The 17,810-nt window shown below is 42.2% G+C and overlaps 1 protein-coding gene across 4 annotated transcripts in view; it reads right to left on the minus strand.

Moving 5' to 3' along the window:
* Positions 1 to 2,999: 2,999 nt before the first annotated feature.
* Positions 3,000 to 17,810, minus strand: part of LOC125888896 (spectrin beta chain, non-erythrocytic 4-like) — a 120,478-nt gene continuing 105,667 nt past the window's right edge. For 2 of the 4 annotated variants that reach the window (XM_049576531.1, XM_049576535.1), the window contains 10 exons: positions 17,309 to 17,553; positions 16,231 to 16,369; positions 15,595 to 15,679; positions 15,214 to 15,410; positions 13,763 to 14,802; positions 13,418 to 13,478; positions 11,662 to 11,918; positions 6,951 to 7,121; positions 5,711 to 5,753; positions 3,000 to 5,526 (listed from right to left, as the gene is read on the minus strand). In XM_049576531.1, the coding sequence (XP_049432488.1) occupies positions 5,224 to 5,526; positions 5,711 to 5,753; positions 6,951 to 7,121; positions 11,662 to 11,918; positions 13,418 to 13,478; positions 13,763 to 14,802; positions 15,214 to 15,410; positions 15,595 to 15,679; positions 16,231 to 16,369; positions 17,309 to 17,553 (2,541 nt within the window). In that variant the 3' untranslated portion in view covers positions 3,000 to 5,223. Of the gene's footprint in view, positions 5,527 to 5,710; positions 5,754 to 6,950; positions 7,122 to 7,498; positions 10,412 to 11,661; positions 11,919 to 13,417; positions 13,479 to 13,762; positions 14,803 to 15,213; positions 15,411 to 15,594; positions 15,680 to 16,230; positions 16,370 to 17,308; positions 17,554 to 17,810 lie in introns of those variants that run through there. The other 2 variants (XM_049576532.1, XM_049576534.1) reach the window with 2 other exon arrangements.

The following is a 17,810-nucleotide window of genomic DNA, read 5'->3' on the forward strand; positions in this document are numbered from 1 at the left end:
GATGCAATCTGTTTTTGTTTTGACTTTTTAAGCAAATCTGTTCTTCATTCAGTCTGTCATGATGTTAAACCACACTGACTTTCCAATATCTGGATGTTTCTGCTGTGTAAAATGGTACAAATTACTTCATAGTGTTATCTGCTCGCTGTACCCTGCATGTTTTGTCCTGTGTGTGTCTACAGCAACAAAGTGTGTCAGTTTATTATGCTGTCAGATTCATAATCCAACAGCAGAGGACTGTACCGTGTCACTGTACATGTGGAAGATTTGCTCATTCAAAATTCACCTTTTTAACTCTTGACTTTGTTGTGTCCAACATGCATGTAAATGATTGATCTGGCATTCACACCTGATTTAGATGCATAATGTGTGTTGAAATAAAAAAAAAGATTAAAGAAAGTTACAGTTTTCAAGACATGTTTTATGACAAACACAAACCAACAGGTCAGAATTTAAAATCCTGAGATGAATAAGGAACAAAAAATATATATATATTATGAGCAGCCAGATATAATACTACTCTTATAACCTTATTATGACACTTGTTAGAAACAGTGAAAATAATTAACCTGTCAAATATCGACCTCTGAAAATGTGAAACCAGTTCTGAGTGGGATTCTTGGGCTCAACAGCCTGCTCATAGAAGAAGATGTGAGCTCTTGTGTTTTAAGTCCAAATGAAATCACATTTTTACTGTCGAAAGTTATGTCAATGATATTTTTATCTCATTGTCAACAGTTTTTTTATTTTTTAAAGAAAGGAGAAAAGGTGGGCTTAGCTGTGGTACTGTCACCAGGAGAACCAGAGATAAAGTAAACAAACATCCAGTGTCGCCTATGAGCCATTGGCAGACAGGGTTTTGTTAGCAGTGCTTTTGAAGTTTAAGGACCACACCAGCCCTCACCAGGACTGTCTCATCCACTGCATGGGAGACAGTCCCAGAGTGAGGGAAAAAGCTCAGAGAAGCAGCTGTGTGTTGCTCTTTAATGGAGGGTAGGTGATTAAGCAGGCGTAAAAGCCTATTTGCTAAAACAACCAGTTAGTCTTCATCCTTGAAGTCTCTTCTCTCGGGAAACCAAAAAACACTGCCTGAAAACACTTCAGATTTTTTCAGTGTGGAATGAGCTCATTGTTGCCTCTTGTGGCTGTTTGGGGAGTATACCCCCAAACACCAACCAAAGACCCATACTACCCACTACCATTAAGTATGTCCCAGGACATAGTATGTCAAATGCAAACACGTCCTACTCCATCTGGTCGCATTTTGCAATATGCAACCCAGGATGCTTTACTGGTTGTTCTGACCCACAATCCTCTGCACAGCAAAAGATGCGTCACATCGACTGAACTGCAAACAGATGACAGCTTGACAGCTCGCTGACAGCTGTCAGAAGCAGCAATGACAGATGACAGCGCAATTAAGTGACTGATGGTCCGTCAAAATAATAGTAACAATAGGAGTATTTATTATTTAAGGGAACGAAATCACTAGAGATTTCTGACAACAACAGGACATAAACGAATAACAATGACAAAGAAATGCATCTGTAATTTTACTGTTGTGAGTATAATACTGCATGTTAGAATCTACAGTGTTTGCAGGTGTCACTTAAAAGCTACACCTACAAACACTGCAAAGTAACAACAGCAGAGTTCTCCAGGTTGACCTCCGTCTCTGGTGAACTCGGCAAATGTTGTTTTGTTCTGACTCCAAGGAGACGGATATATGAGCAAGAGGGTCAAAGTTCAGGTTGCAGTGGTATAAAGAAGTGGTATGCCCCAATTGTGTGCATACCGCATGTAGCAGTATGTTCTTTTTAAGGACAGCTGCAGTACCCACTGAAAGTAGTATTTACAGCTCTCGGGCCCCAGGGGGCAGTGATGAGCCTCTTAACATAATGACACGATGATGCTGCTGTGCTAAAAAAAATACTTTAACAAGTGACACAAAAGTTAGATTTATGCTTCATCTGAAGTGTTTTCAAACTGTTGTTTGGTTGTACAAGAGAAAAGGCTTCAAGGATGGAGACTAACTGGTTGGTTTGGCAAATGTGCATCTGGTTAATCACCTGACCTCTGTTTAAGAGCAGTACACAGCTGCTTCTTTGAGCTTTTCTCTGGGGCCTTCTGGGACTGTTCCCTACACAGTGGATGAAGCAGTTCCAATGGGAATCTGTTGTTGTTCTCATTAGTTAGTGTAACCACCTGCCTATGATAGAACAGTGACAGTACTGCTTTAAACAAATATGATTGAAGCAATTTGACTGGCTGTATTAAAACAAGTTCTCCATCTGTATGTTGACAGAAAAACAAATAACATAAATGCAGAAATAGGGGGAACCATTATGAAACAAAAAATATAAATTTCTCCCTTTTTGTTTCTGATTTTTTTTTTTTAAACACAGGATGTGATTTACAGAGCAGATATGAATGCTGTACTGTAGCAGCAGTTTCAGTTGGACCTTAAATGAGAGAATCAAAAACACCAAAACTTAAACGGGGGTTTTCATCCAGTAGCATGGATTTTAAATGCTATCTGACCATGGTGCTTCTACCGGAGCAGGAGAGTAACTTAAGTTTGCCCATCAACCAAAAATTTCCCAACTGCATTTTCAAGGTATTTGATTTTAACGATTCTACCTTTTCTTTTTTGGCCCTTGCTTCTCTGGATTGTTTATGGCTTTGTGGTGAGTTTACAGGAAATGTAATTTTAACTGATGCATGGATGCCCAGTCAGCAGGCTGAAAAGACAAGTGGGTGATTTCTCCAAGCAAAACATGCAATCTGACAACAAAATATTTGGTCAGTTTGATATTCTGGCTCTCAACAATGTGTCAGTTCATTCACTTACTCATTCATTCATTCCTCTTCTACACAGATATGATGCTGACCTGGACAGTTTGATGAACTTTTACATCCTGAAACATGTTTATAAGTTTTGACATTTTAAACCGGCTGAATTATATTCTTCTGTGTGTGTGTGTGGTGTGGATCGGACATGTCTGGAAGACTGAGGTGGCGTCTGTGGGGACAAACATATGAACACATGAAGCACACACTAACATAAATAACCTGAGAGCTATGGAGACCCTGGGAGCGGAGAGCAGCAACGCACGTGCACGCACACATGCACAAACACACTCATACTGAAAAACAAGATATCTTCAACTCTGAATGAAAAAAGATTACAACAGATTAGTATGAAGAACAGAATATCCAGTGAGTAAGTCTGATGCTGTAAGAAATTAAAAGAGTAGATAAGGCCTCATCCATTAAAAACAGGCCGGGTGCAGATTTTGTGCTTATGACCAAAAATAAACATGAAAGTTTTGGAAAACTAATCCTGATGCTAAAATCAGCAAGTTAGAATGAAGTTCCCCAATTTCCTTTGAGTTATCAAAATGTTAAGCTCTACAGCTTCCATAAATATGAATGCTATAATTTCTTTGTGTTTTCTGACATGATTTAAAGGTCCAGTGTGTAGGATTTAGGGGGATATACTGACAGAAATACAATATAATAGAATAAGTATGCTTTCTTTAGTGTATAATCACCTGAAAATAAGAACTGTCATGTTTTCGTTATCTTACAATGAGCCTTTTGTATCTACATAGGGAGCGGGTCCTCGTCCATGGAGCCCTGCCATGTCTCTACAGTAGCCCAGAACAGACAAACCAAACACTGCCTCAAGAAAGGGCCATTTGCATTTTTGTGATGACCGCTGTAGTTAGCAGCCCCTCCGCAACAAGAGCGTCAGACAAACACTTATTTTTTTAATGTGAAAACTAATTTATTCAATGTTTTTACTAGTTTAAAATAATGGGCCCCTTTGTTTTGGAGAGGAAGAGAACCTCCTGAACAGTGAACACTGAAGGAATCCAAACTAGGACTTGGCACATGGGAGAAGTTTCATGGCATCATCACGAGATGTCACTAAATCCTACACACTGCTCCTTGAAAGTAAAATGAAAGAACATTTTAATGAATGAGGCCCCTGGGAGCCAGAGTCTACCATCAGTTTTTTCTCATTCTGATCACTGATCCAAGAACTGTACATGTTTTCTTTTTCTCTTTTTCATATGACTAAGACTTAACCAAAATGGCTGCAGTGACCGTACTGTTGTGTAGTCTGTGCATCGCAGGTTAAACACCTTGTGACGCATCAGTCTTGCAGAAATCTTAATGAGAATATCTTTAATTCTGAATTAATCCTACATAAACAAATGGGGGCTGCTCTGTTTACTGTTCTTTTTTGGGGTGCACTTTCTTCAGGATTTCAAGTCTTTTGATACATTTCTATGACTTTCTGAGGAATAGTGAAACCTTTCTGCTTTCTTTTTGTTTCTTGTGTTCCTGATTGTTTTGAAGTTCATCATCCTGGTCGCCATCTACTCTTCTTTTGTCTTAAATCATCATCTTTTCACCTTCTTAGATTCAGCACAGTACTGTAGCTGTTTTGTTGACTTAGCCATGGTGAGTTTTGATAAATGTGGTTTGAGTGCTGTTTGAAAGTAAAACCAGTGTCCACATTTTCTACATGGCTAGACCTTGAGAGAGATCGGAAAACTGTTGAAAACTGTTAACAAAAAAAGGAATCTTTAAATCTGTATGTCTGTAAAACATCTTGGCATAATTTCATTCTCTTTCGATTTCCGAGGGTAATAAGACATAATGTAGGATGTCTCGACTTACAGACGGACAGATAGATACAGTAGATAGGACAGACAGACAAGAAATACATACAAGTACAGCTCATAATAAAAAACAAACATGGAACAGAATGAGCTACGTTTTATCGCACTATCAGCAATCAATAACAGCCTTTCTGTTAACTTGTCTCATCTCTCTCTTGCGTTACTGCTGCCCGGGGTTCAGCAGCACTAAACTCTCTCTGCAGTTCTTTGAAACAGCCACTAGGAGGGGCATAGGCGGAGCGTCAGTGACTCTGTGTGTTCTCACAGAGACACAGGGGAGAGAGAGAGAGACAGAAAGAGAGAGAGAGAGAGAGAGAGAAAGATGTCTCCTGCTCCAAGTCCGTCCTGTCCATCCTATGAGTGAGCCTGGGTCAGTCCTTCTGTCCGGTGTCACTTTCCATCCAAACACAACCGCTTTGTTGACAGTGTTGGAGGCGAAGAGAAGGAGGGGGGCGCTTACTACCAGTCTACGGCCCCGCCTCCCATCTGAAGTTCATACGATTCAATCCCGACCGATCCGTCACCCGGCTCACTTTTTCTTACCACTCTTTTCTGAGCGCTTCGCGTCTGACTTCCCACCCCGATCTGACCTCTCGGACCGCTCGCCTCTCTCCCTCTCCTTCTCCTTTTCTTTCTCTTTCTCTTTATCCGCCCGCTCAATCCGGTCCGAGCGCTCGATACCTCGCTCTGACCTGTTGTCCGCCTTGCTGCCATCGCGGCGTGTACCCTCGTCGGTGGATGAGGTAGTTGGTTGGGGCTGACCCCATTTGGCAATCTCCTCGTGCTCCGTGATACTGGCGGTGATGTTGGTCACCCACGCTTTGAGGTCGTCCTGAGGGTGAGAGAGGGATCACAGATGTCAGCTGATTGGTCCTTTACTGTATATGTTTCTTTATTTCATTTGTCATTGGTATGGATGCCATATAACTTCAGTGTAACTTTCAGTGGAAAATGTGACTGATGAAATAAAGCCACTGCTATTTTGATATATAGATAGATAAACAAAAATGTCTCACCTCATCTTTTGCATGAAACAAAAACTCACTGCCATCCTTCGTTCTGCAACAAGAGGAGAAAAAAAATAAACTTAGAGACAGTGTAATGCAAAACAGGTTTGGTGGATAGTTTTACAAAAGATGTTTTTTGGTAAAGAGAAGGACCTGTTTCGTATAATATTTGCAACTAAAGGTACACTACAGCAATTTAGAATGTCACCTCCATAGTACTGGAGCAGGAAACAGATCAGAAAACTAGAATTACTGCCCCGCGGTTGTATGCCTCCGCGCACCAGTCAGTTTACATCCATGTCTGTAAAAGCATGCATGGATGCTTCACACACATCTTTCATCCAGCAGCACAGAAGATCTATATAATCAGCATGGTTTCAATGTGGGCACCCAAGATTAGTGTCACCAATTCAGTATCTGACCAAATGTGTCCCCTTCAGTTCCTGCCTATAGACAAAGTCCTATCTTGTGAGACGAGTACAGGATCTATAATGTGGAATGTTGACTTATTTTTTATATTGGACTATTTTCAAAGTCACAAAACAACTAAAAAAATAGACTATTGAGTGGTGGTGTATGTCTTAATGTTAGTCAGATCAGGTCTAGTTGCTGTAGTAGCATATCTGCAGACCACTTGGCATGTTGAAAGTGCCTTTGGTTCTGATACATTATTTGGGTCTGTGTTTGAGCAGAAATGACAGTCTACTGTTGTGTATGTGTTTGTGTGTATATCTGACTTGCTGGCAGTTTTGCTCTGGAATATTTTGTTGGTGACCCCTGACTACAAAAGTTGTTGTTGGTTCATGCCCCATTAACTGGTGTAATGGATTTCACTTATCATCATCTACAGACATAACATTAAACAGGCCAGACACTGTAAGGATCTTAAAACAGAAGCACAGTGTTGTAATTAAATTGTAATCAATTACAGTTACTGAGAAAATATATGTGATTAAATTACAGTTACTAATCACAATGTTGGTGATTACAAAGGAGTAACATCTCAATATATTCTTTTTGGTAAAATGTTTATATGTAAAATATAAAATGCGTTCTGTTGCTTTGCATTTTTTTGTCATACGGTGATGCCTCCTCTTGGCATAGCTTACAAGAGGGCATCATCATTGTGTAATTCGCACTCTGCTTTCACACCTAACCTGTTCAGTTTGGTTAAAAAAGTCACACTGTGCCTTTGTTTAAATAATACAATGACAAAACAGTAAACATGAGTATGAAAACAGCCCCTCACTTGAGCGTGAAGACGTTCTTCTTCTTCTTGTAGCCATTGGTGACGTCGCAGTGGCAGTGGGAGAGGTTGAGCAGCGGCTCGTTGTTGTAGGGCGTGGTGGTGTTCTTGGCGTCCTTGTAGAAACCCATCTCCCCTTTGTTCAGCACGCAGTACAAGTTGACCCATGACCTGCTGTAGTGTGGGAAGGCAGGAGGAGGTAAAAGGGGAAGGAGAGGGAGAGTGGAGGAGGAGGAGGAAGAGGAAGGTGAAAGGGGAGGAGCACGGGAAAGGTGGTGGTAGGGGGGAGACGGGGGGAGTCAGGAGGAGCTGCAGAGTCACTCTCACTAAGCTAACACCTCACTCACCTGACCAGAGCAGACAGGTAGGTAGGCGGGATGAACCGGCGCCAAGAAGGGAGGAGGAAACACACTGCTGAACAAACACAGACGAACAGACGGACAGAAAGATGGACGGACGGAGAGGAGGTGGGGGATGGAGGGATGGAAAAGGGAGGCTACGTACAGTCTGTGTGTATCTGTGTGTGGGGCTCATATATGACTTACCTTGGAGGAGATGAGAGGAGCAGCCAGTAGCACCAAGGAGGAGAGAAGAAAAGAGTGAGAGTTTGGTTAAATGGTATTTTGGCAACAACACAACTTCAATTCACAGTCATGCTTCTTTTTGCTGTTTGAGCGTGTTTACATGCGCACGGCATTCCAATTAATAAGCTTACAACCAATTAAAGGTATTATTCAGAGCAAGCTGTCTATGTGCAGCTTAATATCCTGATTTCAAATACTAACAATGTAAACAGAACTTAGACTTAGAAGACCAACGGTGCATGTAATGATAAGGTGTTTACACTGCTGATAGAATGGTTAAATCTTAACCTCTTCTACCACTGACCTGCTGACTGTAGTAGAAAGTAACTAAATGCATTTACTCAAGTACTGTACTTAATTACAGTTTTGACATACTTGTACTTTACCTGAGTATTTTTATTTTCTTCTACTCTTTACTTTTACGTCACTACATCTCAGAAGCAGGTATTGTAATTTTTGCTCAACTACATGTGTCTGACAGCTGTAGTTATTTTGCAGATTAAGATCAATGACACCAAAAAAAAATCAAATCATAAATCATCATATAATATATTGGTAAGGATTAGAATGTATTGCTCTTTATGGGTAATAATCTAAGCTTAAAATAGTGGTATTTCATCAAAATCACTTCATTCTACATGTCTCATTTATAATTTCACCAGAATATACTGTTCCCACCAGACGCTGCTATTTTCAACTAAAGTAGTTTTCAACTTTTAATTCTCAAACAAAGGGTAATTTTTAAAAATCAAATAATGTCCGCCGTGTCAAGTTACTGATATTACTCTGGCCGGTCGCTGCTGCCACTGTTGTGTACAGTTTATTTGGGTCATAATATGCACATGTTGCTAACGATGGCGACATGACGCCCATGTATGTGCGTCCATGTGTGTGTTGAAGTGTGTATGATGTGTAGGCTTATTAAACCTTGTTGGACTGGTATGGTAGGACAGGTGCTTGTCATGCAATCATATTCTGCTGAAGTGCACACAGCTTGTGTGACAATGATGCAATATGTAAGTAGGATTTGCATTTTTCTTTAAAAAATATTTGTTTTGGTGGTGACTCTCACTCCTGTGTTGTTTGCTCATTGCATTGGTTCCAATAGCTACATTTGGTGTGAACATTTAAAAAAATATATTAAAAAAAGGTTATTTGTGGTGTACCGAGGGTCATGCATTTTCCGCTAGTCACTCAGGGAAGCTCAAGGAAAAATACGTGTGGTCACACCCCAGCCACCTTACTCCTCTGATAAGTAAAGAACAGTCCATAACATGTTTCAGCTTTTCAGAATGGTTGACGAACGACACTCTTAAGTAGAAACTGAGCAACAACAACTTGAAGCCAAAAGTAATGTGAAGTATAAACGTGAAACTAGTGACTGATGGATGTTTATACCGTGATATGCAGTCAGTATCAGTCCGTTCACCAGGGTAATGTAAAAAATACACACCATTCACATGCACCGTATCCTTTCACTTGGTTATCCTAAATAATACCAGAATATAAATGTGCACATAAACATACTCAGTGCCTCGTCGTGTAGCTATGTAACAGAGACAGGTTGAACCTCAATCCTTCCTCTCCAACTAACTGTGTTCACTCTTCCTTAGTATTGATTTGTGGAAAAGGTCCGAGGGCCCGCCCCCCAAAGATCTTCCCCACCAATCAAAGTTGAATATAAAGCCAAAAAAGAGAGCACACAATAAGCCAAACGAGAAGCTGTTTGGAGATTCACACTTGTCCAGATTTAAGCCATTCAGGATTATGCTTTACCTTGCCATGTACATAACAGGGCATGTACATATGAGACATTCATCCATTGCGTTGAGTGGGCAGGTGAGTGGACTCATCCTTAGCTGGAAGGGGATGAGCTTTTAGCTGTGCGTGGTCAGCCCAGCCACTAGAGGGCAGTGCAGAGAAAGACTTTGCCGTTGGTGTCACTCTGGAGGAAGCAGGGCGGTCATCTATGAAGGTGAGGTACTGTGTGTATGTGTGTGTGTTGTGTGTGCAGGCTAAGTGGGTACATGGCATCACCAGCTCCATCAACCTCCACCCCCACGGCATTCATAAGCCAGTCAGCCAGCCAGTCTGCTAGTCAGTCAACCATTTCTGCTGTGCTTTATTCTATGAGCTCATGTTGTATCAGGAGGCATCATAAGCATCATGCATGATGTTTTCACATGCGGTGAGATGTCTGCAGGTTGCCATTTCAATTCATGTAACTATTGTCTTCCCGGTCTGATCCTGATGATCAGAGATGACATACATCAAATAGTCAGAAGCTCCAGCCTCATATGAGAATAACTATTGTGTCTGCTGGTGCCACTATCAATGTCATTCTCTAGTGCTTGATTTCTGTATGTGTATTTGTCTTTTCTAAGTATGAAAAAACTACAAAATCTTACAAACTAACTGTGCCACTTCATAAGCAACAGTAGCAATACATTCTTTAACATACTTGTAATTCATGGCACTATTCAAGTGGGATAAACACGATTGTCTCTTGTTGTTGACTTCTGCATAGATTTTTTCAGAAATAAGGTCCGCTGGTGGTCCACCGGAAGGGGAAGGACCTCGCCTCTTGATTACAGGAAACTGTGAAGCCTGATTTATGGTTAGGTGCGCAAAACATTTGATTATCATTACTCGACAGAAATTACATATTTAAGACAGAAAAAAAGTGTTCCTTTAAAGTCACGAACCTGGAGAATTTTGTTATGTTGTGGACAACATCATGCAATGATTTGTCAAGCAATGTGATTGATAGTGTCATTATTATCGCCATGGAGATGGTAGTTTTAAATCCACACCATTTCTGACCTGTATTCAGCGTCTCTATCCAGAAGCAGCTGTCTGTCAGCAGCAGCTCCTGTGGAGCTAAGAGGACAGAGGCCGGTCTATTATACATCTATGGGCTGGCCAAACTGCCTTTACCAGGCTGACTGACAGTGACATTTACTGAACCGGAATATCTTTTATGACAGTGCCATGGGAATAAATTGACAGTGTTTGCATTAATGGATAAGGCTGATTTTATTTCCCAGTCCACTGTAGTGAGAGAGGGGACTCTGCTGCTCACAGAGAGACTGGGAGCTGATCAATGTACATACTGTTATTAAGTTAAATACACATATAGAGCGAGATATTTGGGTGATTTTAAACAGCTCTCTGTGTGCAGATTAAGCTTCGCTAAATGCGACAGAAACATAGCATAACAAAAAAAACACTGGGGGTCTCTGGTTACGATGAAAACTAATGAAATCTTCTCTTTAATCTCTGTCAAGTTACACTGTCCAAAAGTGTTGAGTGTAATACCATAAATCAGCCTTATGACGTGCCACGAATGACAATGTTCATATTCTCTATAAGCAGATGAGACTGACAAAATACCGTTTACTTCCACTTTGCAGAATGTCAGACTTTTCCTAATGTGTTATCTACTAATCAAAATATATGTAAAGATAATAATGTCATAGCATCCTTTGAATCTAAACATGTGTAAACCTTAATGTATGCATGCTTCAAAAGACACATGTCTGGCAAGAAACTCCAAAGCTTAGCTGAGTACTGGCGATATCATGTTGACCCACACGGTGGGACCAACCAGTGAGGTCTCATGTGTCATCTGCGCTGGTGACAGTCATGCATCTGCTCAACATGTCAGACGCAGTGTCAGCAGAGTGTGTTAGCTTGTTGGTTAGCATGCTTGAGTCATGCCCCTGTCATAACTGTTGAATCAATAAATGGAAGGGGCAGTGATGTCATGAGAAACAGACAGCGGAGATATGACGTGTGCTGCAGTTAAACAGTATTTAAAGATCACTGGTGATTGTCAGTAAAGACCAGATAGTTTAGATTTGGCAACAAGGGATGGAATGTAAAAGTTACGTTGGTATCATTTTATGTGAAAAATGACTTAGTTGAATATATGTGAATTGCTACTTTGCAGTAAATTCCACTCATCTGGTGTCCCGAGAAGAATATAAACAACCCTCCTGGAGTACCAAATTAATCGATTAATTGATCAGCATTCTGATACTCATGACACCAGTGTCCATCCTCCTTCTCTACAACCGTTATAACCTAGTCCTGCTGTTATGCTCATCATTATGACCCTGGCCACCCACCTATTGGTACTCTTCTTCAGAGTCTCAATGTCCAGCTTGCGGAAAAGGAAGCCTTCGTGGTGTGCAGTATGTGTTGGCGGCTGGGCGACTGCTGGGCTGCTCTGGGCTGGAGCCGACCTGGACCGCCGCGTAGTCTCTCCAGGTTCTTTGGGTCGTGGTCGACGCCGTGGTTTGGGTCTGTCCCGAGCTCGAGGGCGGTCGAGACGGGAAGACTTCTCTGGTATCCCATTAGGCAGGCGGGGCACCTCACCACGGGCCTGAGGATAGGGGGGGTAATGCAGTAATTAACAATGTGGCTCATGTTTGAAAATAATTAATCTTTGATGGCCTTTTGTATGGGTAACTGTGTCTGATATTTTCATCATCTAAAGCATACATGTCTGTATGCTCTCCCTGTGTTTCAGATATCAGATATCACTTTAGCCAATACCAGTATGTATGTAACCTTTTAACAGTATTAATTGTTTTTTATTACCAATGGATGAACAGGTTGTAAAGTTACTTAAAAACCGAAACTGTCCCAGGCAACTTTCTTGGTTGCCTCTTGCAGCCTGTGGATTGACTTCTATGTAGAGGACTCAGGCCAAATTCTTCAATCCAAGGTATATGACATTATGTATGTTCCACAGTATTTTGCCTCTCTTCAGCTTTGCTACAATGCTAACAGTGTTCAACACTAGCTAACATTAGGTAAGAAATGGAGTCAACAAACAACTGGCACCCATTACAACAGAGTCCTCACGTCTGTTTCTGTTATAGCAGCAGCGGCTTGGCAGAGATGGACCTTTACTTACTACCACTGTAGCAACTTGAATTCAGCCACAGCAAGACAAAGCGCCTGAGCGTTGGGGGTCTGATCCTGGACTGCCCTCTGCCCTCTACTTTGCCATTTGCATACCACTGGATCAGCAAACATTACAAAGCAACCAATGCCAAATCAATACAGCATAACTTGGTTATAGCTTGCTGGCAACCTTAGCTTGCTTGCTCACTGATGTTACCGCTAGCAAAATACTATTTGGGTGAATATGTCAGTTGGCTGGTTGCCAAATTACTTCTCTTGCAAACATGATGCACGATAATGGCTAATTGTTTAAATCAGGTTTAGGTGGAGGGGAAACACATATCAACGGGGAAACAGTCTTCGACACAACAATGGTACGAAACTTTTTTCTACTAACCAAGAGCAATGCAGGAGGGGCCAATGAGCTAACTATCACCTGAGCTGACGTTAGCCAGCAAGCTGTAAATTAGCTATTCTACATGGGTACTTATAATGTCAGTTGATAATGTAATTTGCAAACAGTAAGCTTGTCAGTATAATGGAGCTATTAGTCCAAATAAAATATAGGAACATGGCAGATAGTGAGGTTATTTTAACTATGACTTAAATTTATTTTCTAGCCTTCTACTAACTCAATGACGATCAATCAAAGTCAGTCTCATGTCACTGTTTTGGCCAATGCCCAGGTGCTTGCTTATAGCTACAGTGCACGGGCGACAGGATGCTGACTGCAGTTCACTTAATGGAGGTGTTTCTCGAGGCATTGTAACAGAGCATGTGATGTAGTAATTTACCAATTAAAAAAAAACAACAACTGACAGCTGGCATACAGTGGTAAGACAGGAAGTTTGTTTTGTTTGTTTGTTTAAATTTTAATAACCCCACCCAAATGAGCCACAATATGCAACACAAACACTGAGTATTTGCACACACAGTATTTGAATGGAATGTGCAACACATAAATCTCCAGACCTGTGCTGCTTCTCTTTCTTGCAGCTGCTCTACAATTTCTGCCAAGGTGGATCTCTTTTCTCTGTAGGAAAAATACAAATTAGAGAATCACATTAAAGTTCAAATTAACATCATATTACTGACCTTTTTTGCATTTCTTTCCTGCAAAATTATCTGTTAATTATAACAGTCTTGCTCCACATTCATGACAGACATTTTTATAGACATTTTTTTATATATTATTAATTCTGACTCCAAAAATACACCAATCATTTGCTGTGTAACCTGCTCCTGGTGTCCATATTAATCACTACATGTACTACATAACACAACCTAAAAGATACCTCAGTGTACATAAAGTCTCACCCTCCTCCCGAGCGTCTGTCTGAGTGCTCTTTCCCAGTGTCATGCTCACTGGACTCCTGTCTCTCCACCCGATGTCGGTCCCTCTCTCTTCTCCGGCCCTCGTGGCTCCCATGGCCCTCCTGCTCACTGGACGTTTGCCTTTCCAGCGTCCGTCTCTCCCGCCTCTCGGCCTGTTCCCTCCACACCTCCTGAGGCAACTCATCCCTACGTGCCTGGATCAGCTGCTCGCTGGACAGCTGCCGTTCTATCCTGTGGTCCCTGTGGTGGGTGTGAGTCTGGACCTGGGGCTCAGCTTGGCCCAGCGGGTCAGTCCTGGACCCCCGAGGCCCTCTGGTGGGCTCACTGTGCAGGCGCTCCCTGCCCGGCTCCTGGAGCACCACCTCAGCCATCACAGCCACCTCCGCTCTCTCTGTCCCTATCTCTCCCATCATCATATCTCTCTCTCTCCCCCTCTCCTTCTCCCTTGCTTTCTCCAGCCGACTGGCAACGAGCAGTGGCGTCACCGCATCATCCAAGTGTTTGATTTTGGGTTGCCGTAGATATGGAGACGATTTCACCTCCAGTGTCTTCGCCGCCTGTACTGGCTGTAGGTGACTCATTGCCTTTGTTGCTTGGTCTTTTGCTGCGCTAGTGCTCTCTCGCACCTGGTTGGCTGAGACTAGCATGGCTGCTGTGGCAACAGAGGCGATCGAGGAAAGAGCGGGCTGGCCTAGTCCTGCAGCAACACCCACTACGTTGCTGTGCCGTGACTCAAGGGTGTGGCGGTAGCTGGAGCCATTCATTACAGGGGTGTAGTTAGCGACCGTCGACCCCAGCCGACGAGCCACAGACGAAGGAGAGGGTGTAGGCGTGGCAGGTGAGGGTGAAGGAGGAGAGCTGGCTTCGTTCTGCTCATAGATGGTCTGTCTCATGACGGGGGAAATCGGGAGGCGAGGGAGGGTGGCCACACAGGCTGAGGCATCTTGGGGGTCAAGGAAGACTTTTCGACCCAGCAGAGGGGTTGGGGGTAGTTTACTTTGCTCTGCTTTCAACTTTTCTACCTGCAGAAAGAAAACAGAACCAGCTTTAAAATCACATTTTGAGACTGGTAAGTATAAGTAAAAGCATTTTATGGAAACATATCTCTTCATAGAGAGAAAGTTACTGTGAAGGAGTTCGAGTATCTCAGGGTCTTGTTCATGAGTGGGGGTAAAATGGAACGTGAGAGCACTGATGCTGGCACTGTGTCAGAACGTCGTTGTGAAAAGGGAGCTGAGCCCAAACGAGCATTTAATAAAAATGCTCTGAGTGGGGGCGTCGGTGGCTTAGTGATACAGCAGGCGCCCCATGTACAAGGCTGTTGCCGCAGCGGCCCGGGTTCGACTCCGGCCTGTAGCCCTTTGCTGCACGTCACTTCCCACTTCACGCTTGTCTATCCTACCTTCAGCTGATAATGATGATGATGATATTACCGTGGTAAGTCGTCGCAGTGAGCTGAATCGCTCTTCCCAGGTGGCAGCGGCTTTGCGGAAGGCCTCGTGTCGTCGAATCAGCTGCTCCACCTCATCTACACTCCCGCCTAGCTCGTTGCTGCTGATGAACGGTTCCTGAGCAGTCAGCCACGCCTCTGCCACCACCGCCTCCTGGGCAAACTGGTGAACCTCCAACACTGTGAGGAGGAGAGACAGAAATAACATTCAAATGCAAATCAAAAACTCCTATCACTTCTTTTACACTATCCGACAGTCTTCCCTTGAATATTATGTGTGTAGTTATACTCCATATGTGTATCTGTGTGTTTGTACTTGTGTGTTCATTTATGAAAGTTTGTAGGTCTGTCTGTGTGCACTCACATTGCTGTAGGACTTCCCAGTGCTTGTCCCACTTCTCAGACATCTCATATTGCTTAGCAACCACCTTGTCGAGCCTCTCCTTGATCTGAGAATCAAAATCAGCAGCATCACAATCATAGCATCACATGGGTTAAAATTAAAGCTAAAATAAGACCGATGTTCAGAGGATAATCAGATACTATTATTGTGTATATTTAGAGTATGGTGCTAGGTTTTAGTTTTAGTTCAGTTTCTTGTCAAGATTTTACTTATTTTGTTTTTATCATTCTATTTCATTTTATCATTCCTGCCTGGTCTGTCTGTCTTAAAATGGAAACCCAATATCCTTTTAAAAGCTTGCTGTTACTTTGCTTACATATAAAATATAAACATTAAATGACGAAACTGGAGCTGAAAGACCCGGAAGTTGTTTGTATTATGAGGACAGTGTGTTGGCATCGCTCCACCATTGTATGGTCACACATTTACATACATAACTCTTGGTTAAATCAACAACACAAAATACCACATAAGAAGAAGGCAGAGGTGGTGGGGAGCTGCAACAGCAATTTAATTTACCATATAATTATTGTGCTGCCCTGCTCCCGTTATCCTTGATTATTAACTGAAATTTATTATCATATCTCCTGATCTCACCTCTTCAGCTGCTGGGTTTCTAGCAGCCAGCAGAGTTTTGCCCATCTCGATGCACTCCAGGGTGCTGCGGCTGCGAGCCTCCACTTCGCTCTTCAGACTCTGGTGATAATTCATCAGCACCTCTACTGAGGACACGTCCCTGCAGGACCCACAGAGCACACAGACACTTAGCACACCAGTGCACAAACACCAACACCTGCTTGTTTTAACTGGTGTGTTGCTCTGACAAACCTTAAAATCAAATTTTTAAAAGTACATTTTTATGGAGCTGCTTTACCTCAGCATCAATTACCTGTTCTGTTCCAACAAATTTTGTTTAAGACAGAAGTAGTCTTATTTTTGCACATTTAAGATTTAAAAAAACTGTTCAGGGATATATTGCTGTTGATGCTGTGAACTGTTTTAAAGAGCCCTGATGTGGGCTAATTGTTCGCTCTGACCAAGAAGTACACTGGATTACAAAAAGGCTAGTTTTTCTCTGCTAAAAACAAGTTTTGGTACTCTTACAAAGAAGTACAAGCTCGACCTGGGCAGAGCAAAAATGCATGTGGATGCCCAAGCATGATACTCGGCTGTGCGTGAGGTGAATAAATGAAATTTGAATTATACTGCAGGAGTTGTGTGAGAGCTTGTGAACAGATGTTCTGATATACTTTTGCTGTCATTAATGGGGAATGTTTGCTGTTTTTTTCCTCTATTCACTGTGGAGAAAAAGTTTTACTCACAAATTCTATAAATTCTAGGTAATATGCAGTGAGTAATTGATAAATATATATATTTATATTTCTTCTCTTTTCAGAATTTTCTTCTTTAACTTGAAATCAAAAACCACTTGAAGCCTGCTACATTGGTTGACTGCCTTTTTACTGGCGTACTAGTAATTGTGCTGAATATTATCTGCTACTAGTGCAAGCCCAGAATACACGCGACACAACATCTGGTAGATAAAGGGTCAAATTCTATTTGTTATAAAATATACAATATGCTATAACTACAAGTCCACTCCCTCTAGTTTTTGTATAATGCTTTGAAAGCTGAACATATTTCACACCAAACCACCTTGATTTAGTGTTGATACCTGGGCTTCTCTCCTGTCCCTATTTGACAGATGATCGATTCCATCCACATGATCTGATCTCTGACCATGCTGAAGAACCTCAGCTTGTCTGTTTCAGTGGTAATCTGTACTCGACACTCCTCGCAGTATGTCAGCAGTTCTTTCCAGCACTGCATCACTTCATGCTCGCGGGATGCGATGGCTTCAGCCTTCTCGCCAGCATACACCGTCCTCAGCTGAGCAGCGCTCTCCTGCAGCTGACGCACCTGGCAGAGTGGAAGAGCAAATTTTAGGGAAATGTTAAGCTGAACAAGGAAGAAACTGAAATTAAAAAATAGAAAGACATTGTTTTCCAAATGACGCACAAAACACAGCTGCTCTGACAGCTGTGATTAGTCAGGGCCAAGTGGAACAGACTCTGTCAGTGGAGTTGAGACAGAGCAGCTGTGATTTTGCATCGTTCTTCAGTAAAATGTTCCTCTGTTTCTGTTTCCCAGGTGCATGACAGAGACTACATAAAGCA

The sequence above is a fragment of the Epinephelus fuscoguttatus genome, linkage group LG5 (assembly GCF_011397635.1).
Source record: "Epinephelus fuscoguttatus linkage group LG5, E.fuscoguttatus.final_Chr_v1".
In the NCBI taxonomy this organism is placed as follows: Eukaryota; Metazoa; Chordata; class Actinopteri; order Perciformes; family Serranidae; genus Epinephelus; species Epinephelus fuscoguttatus.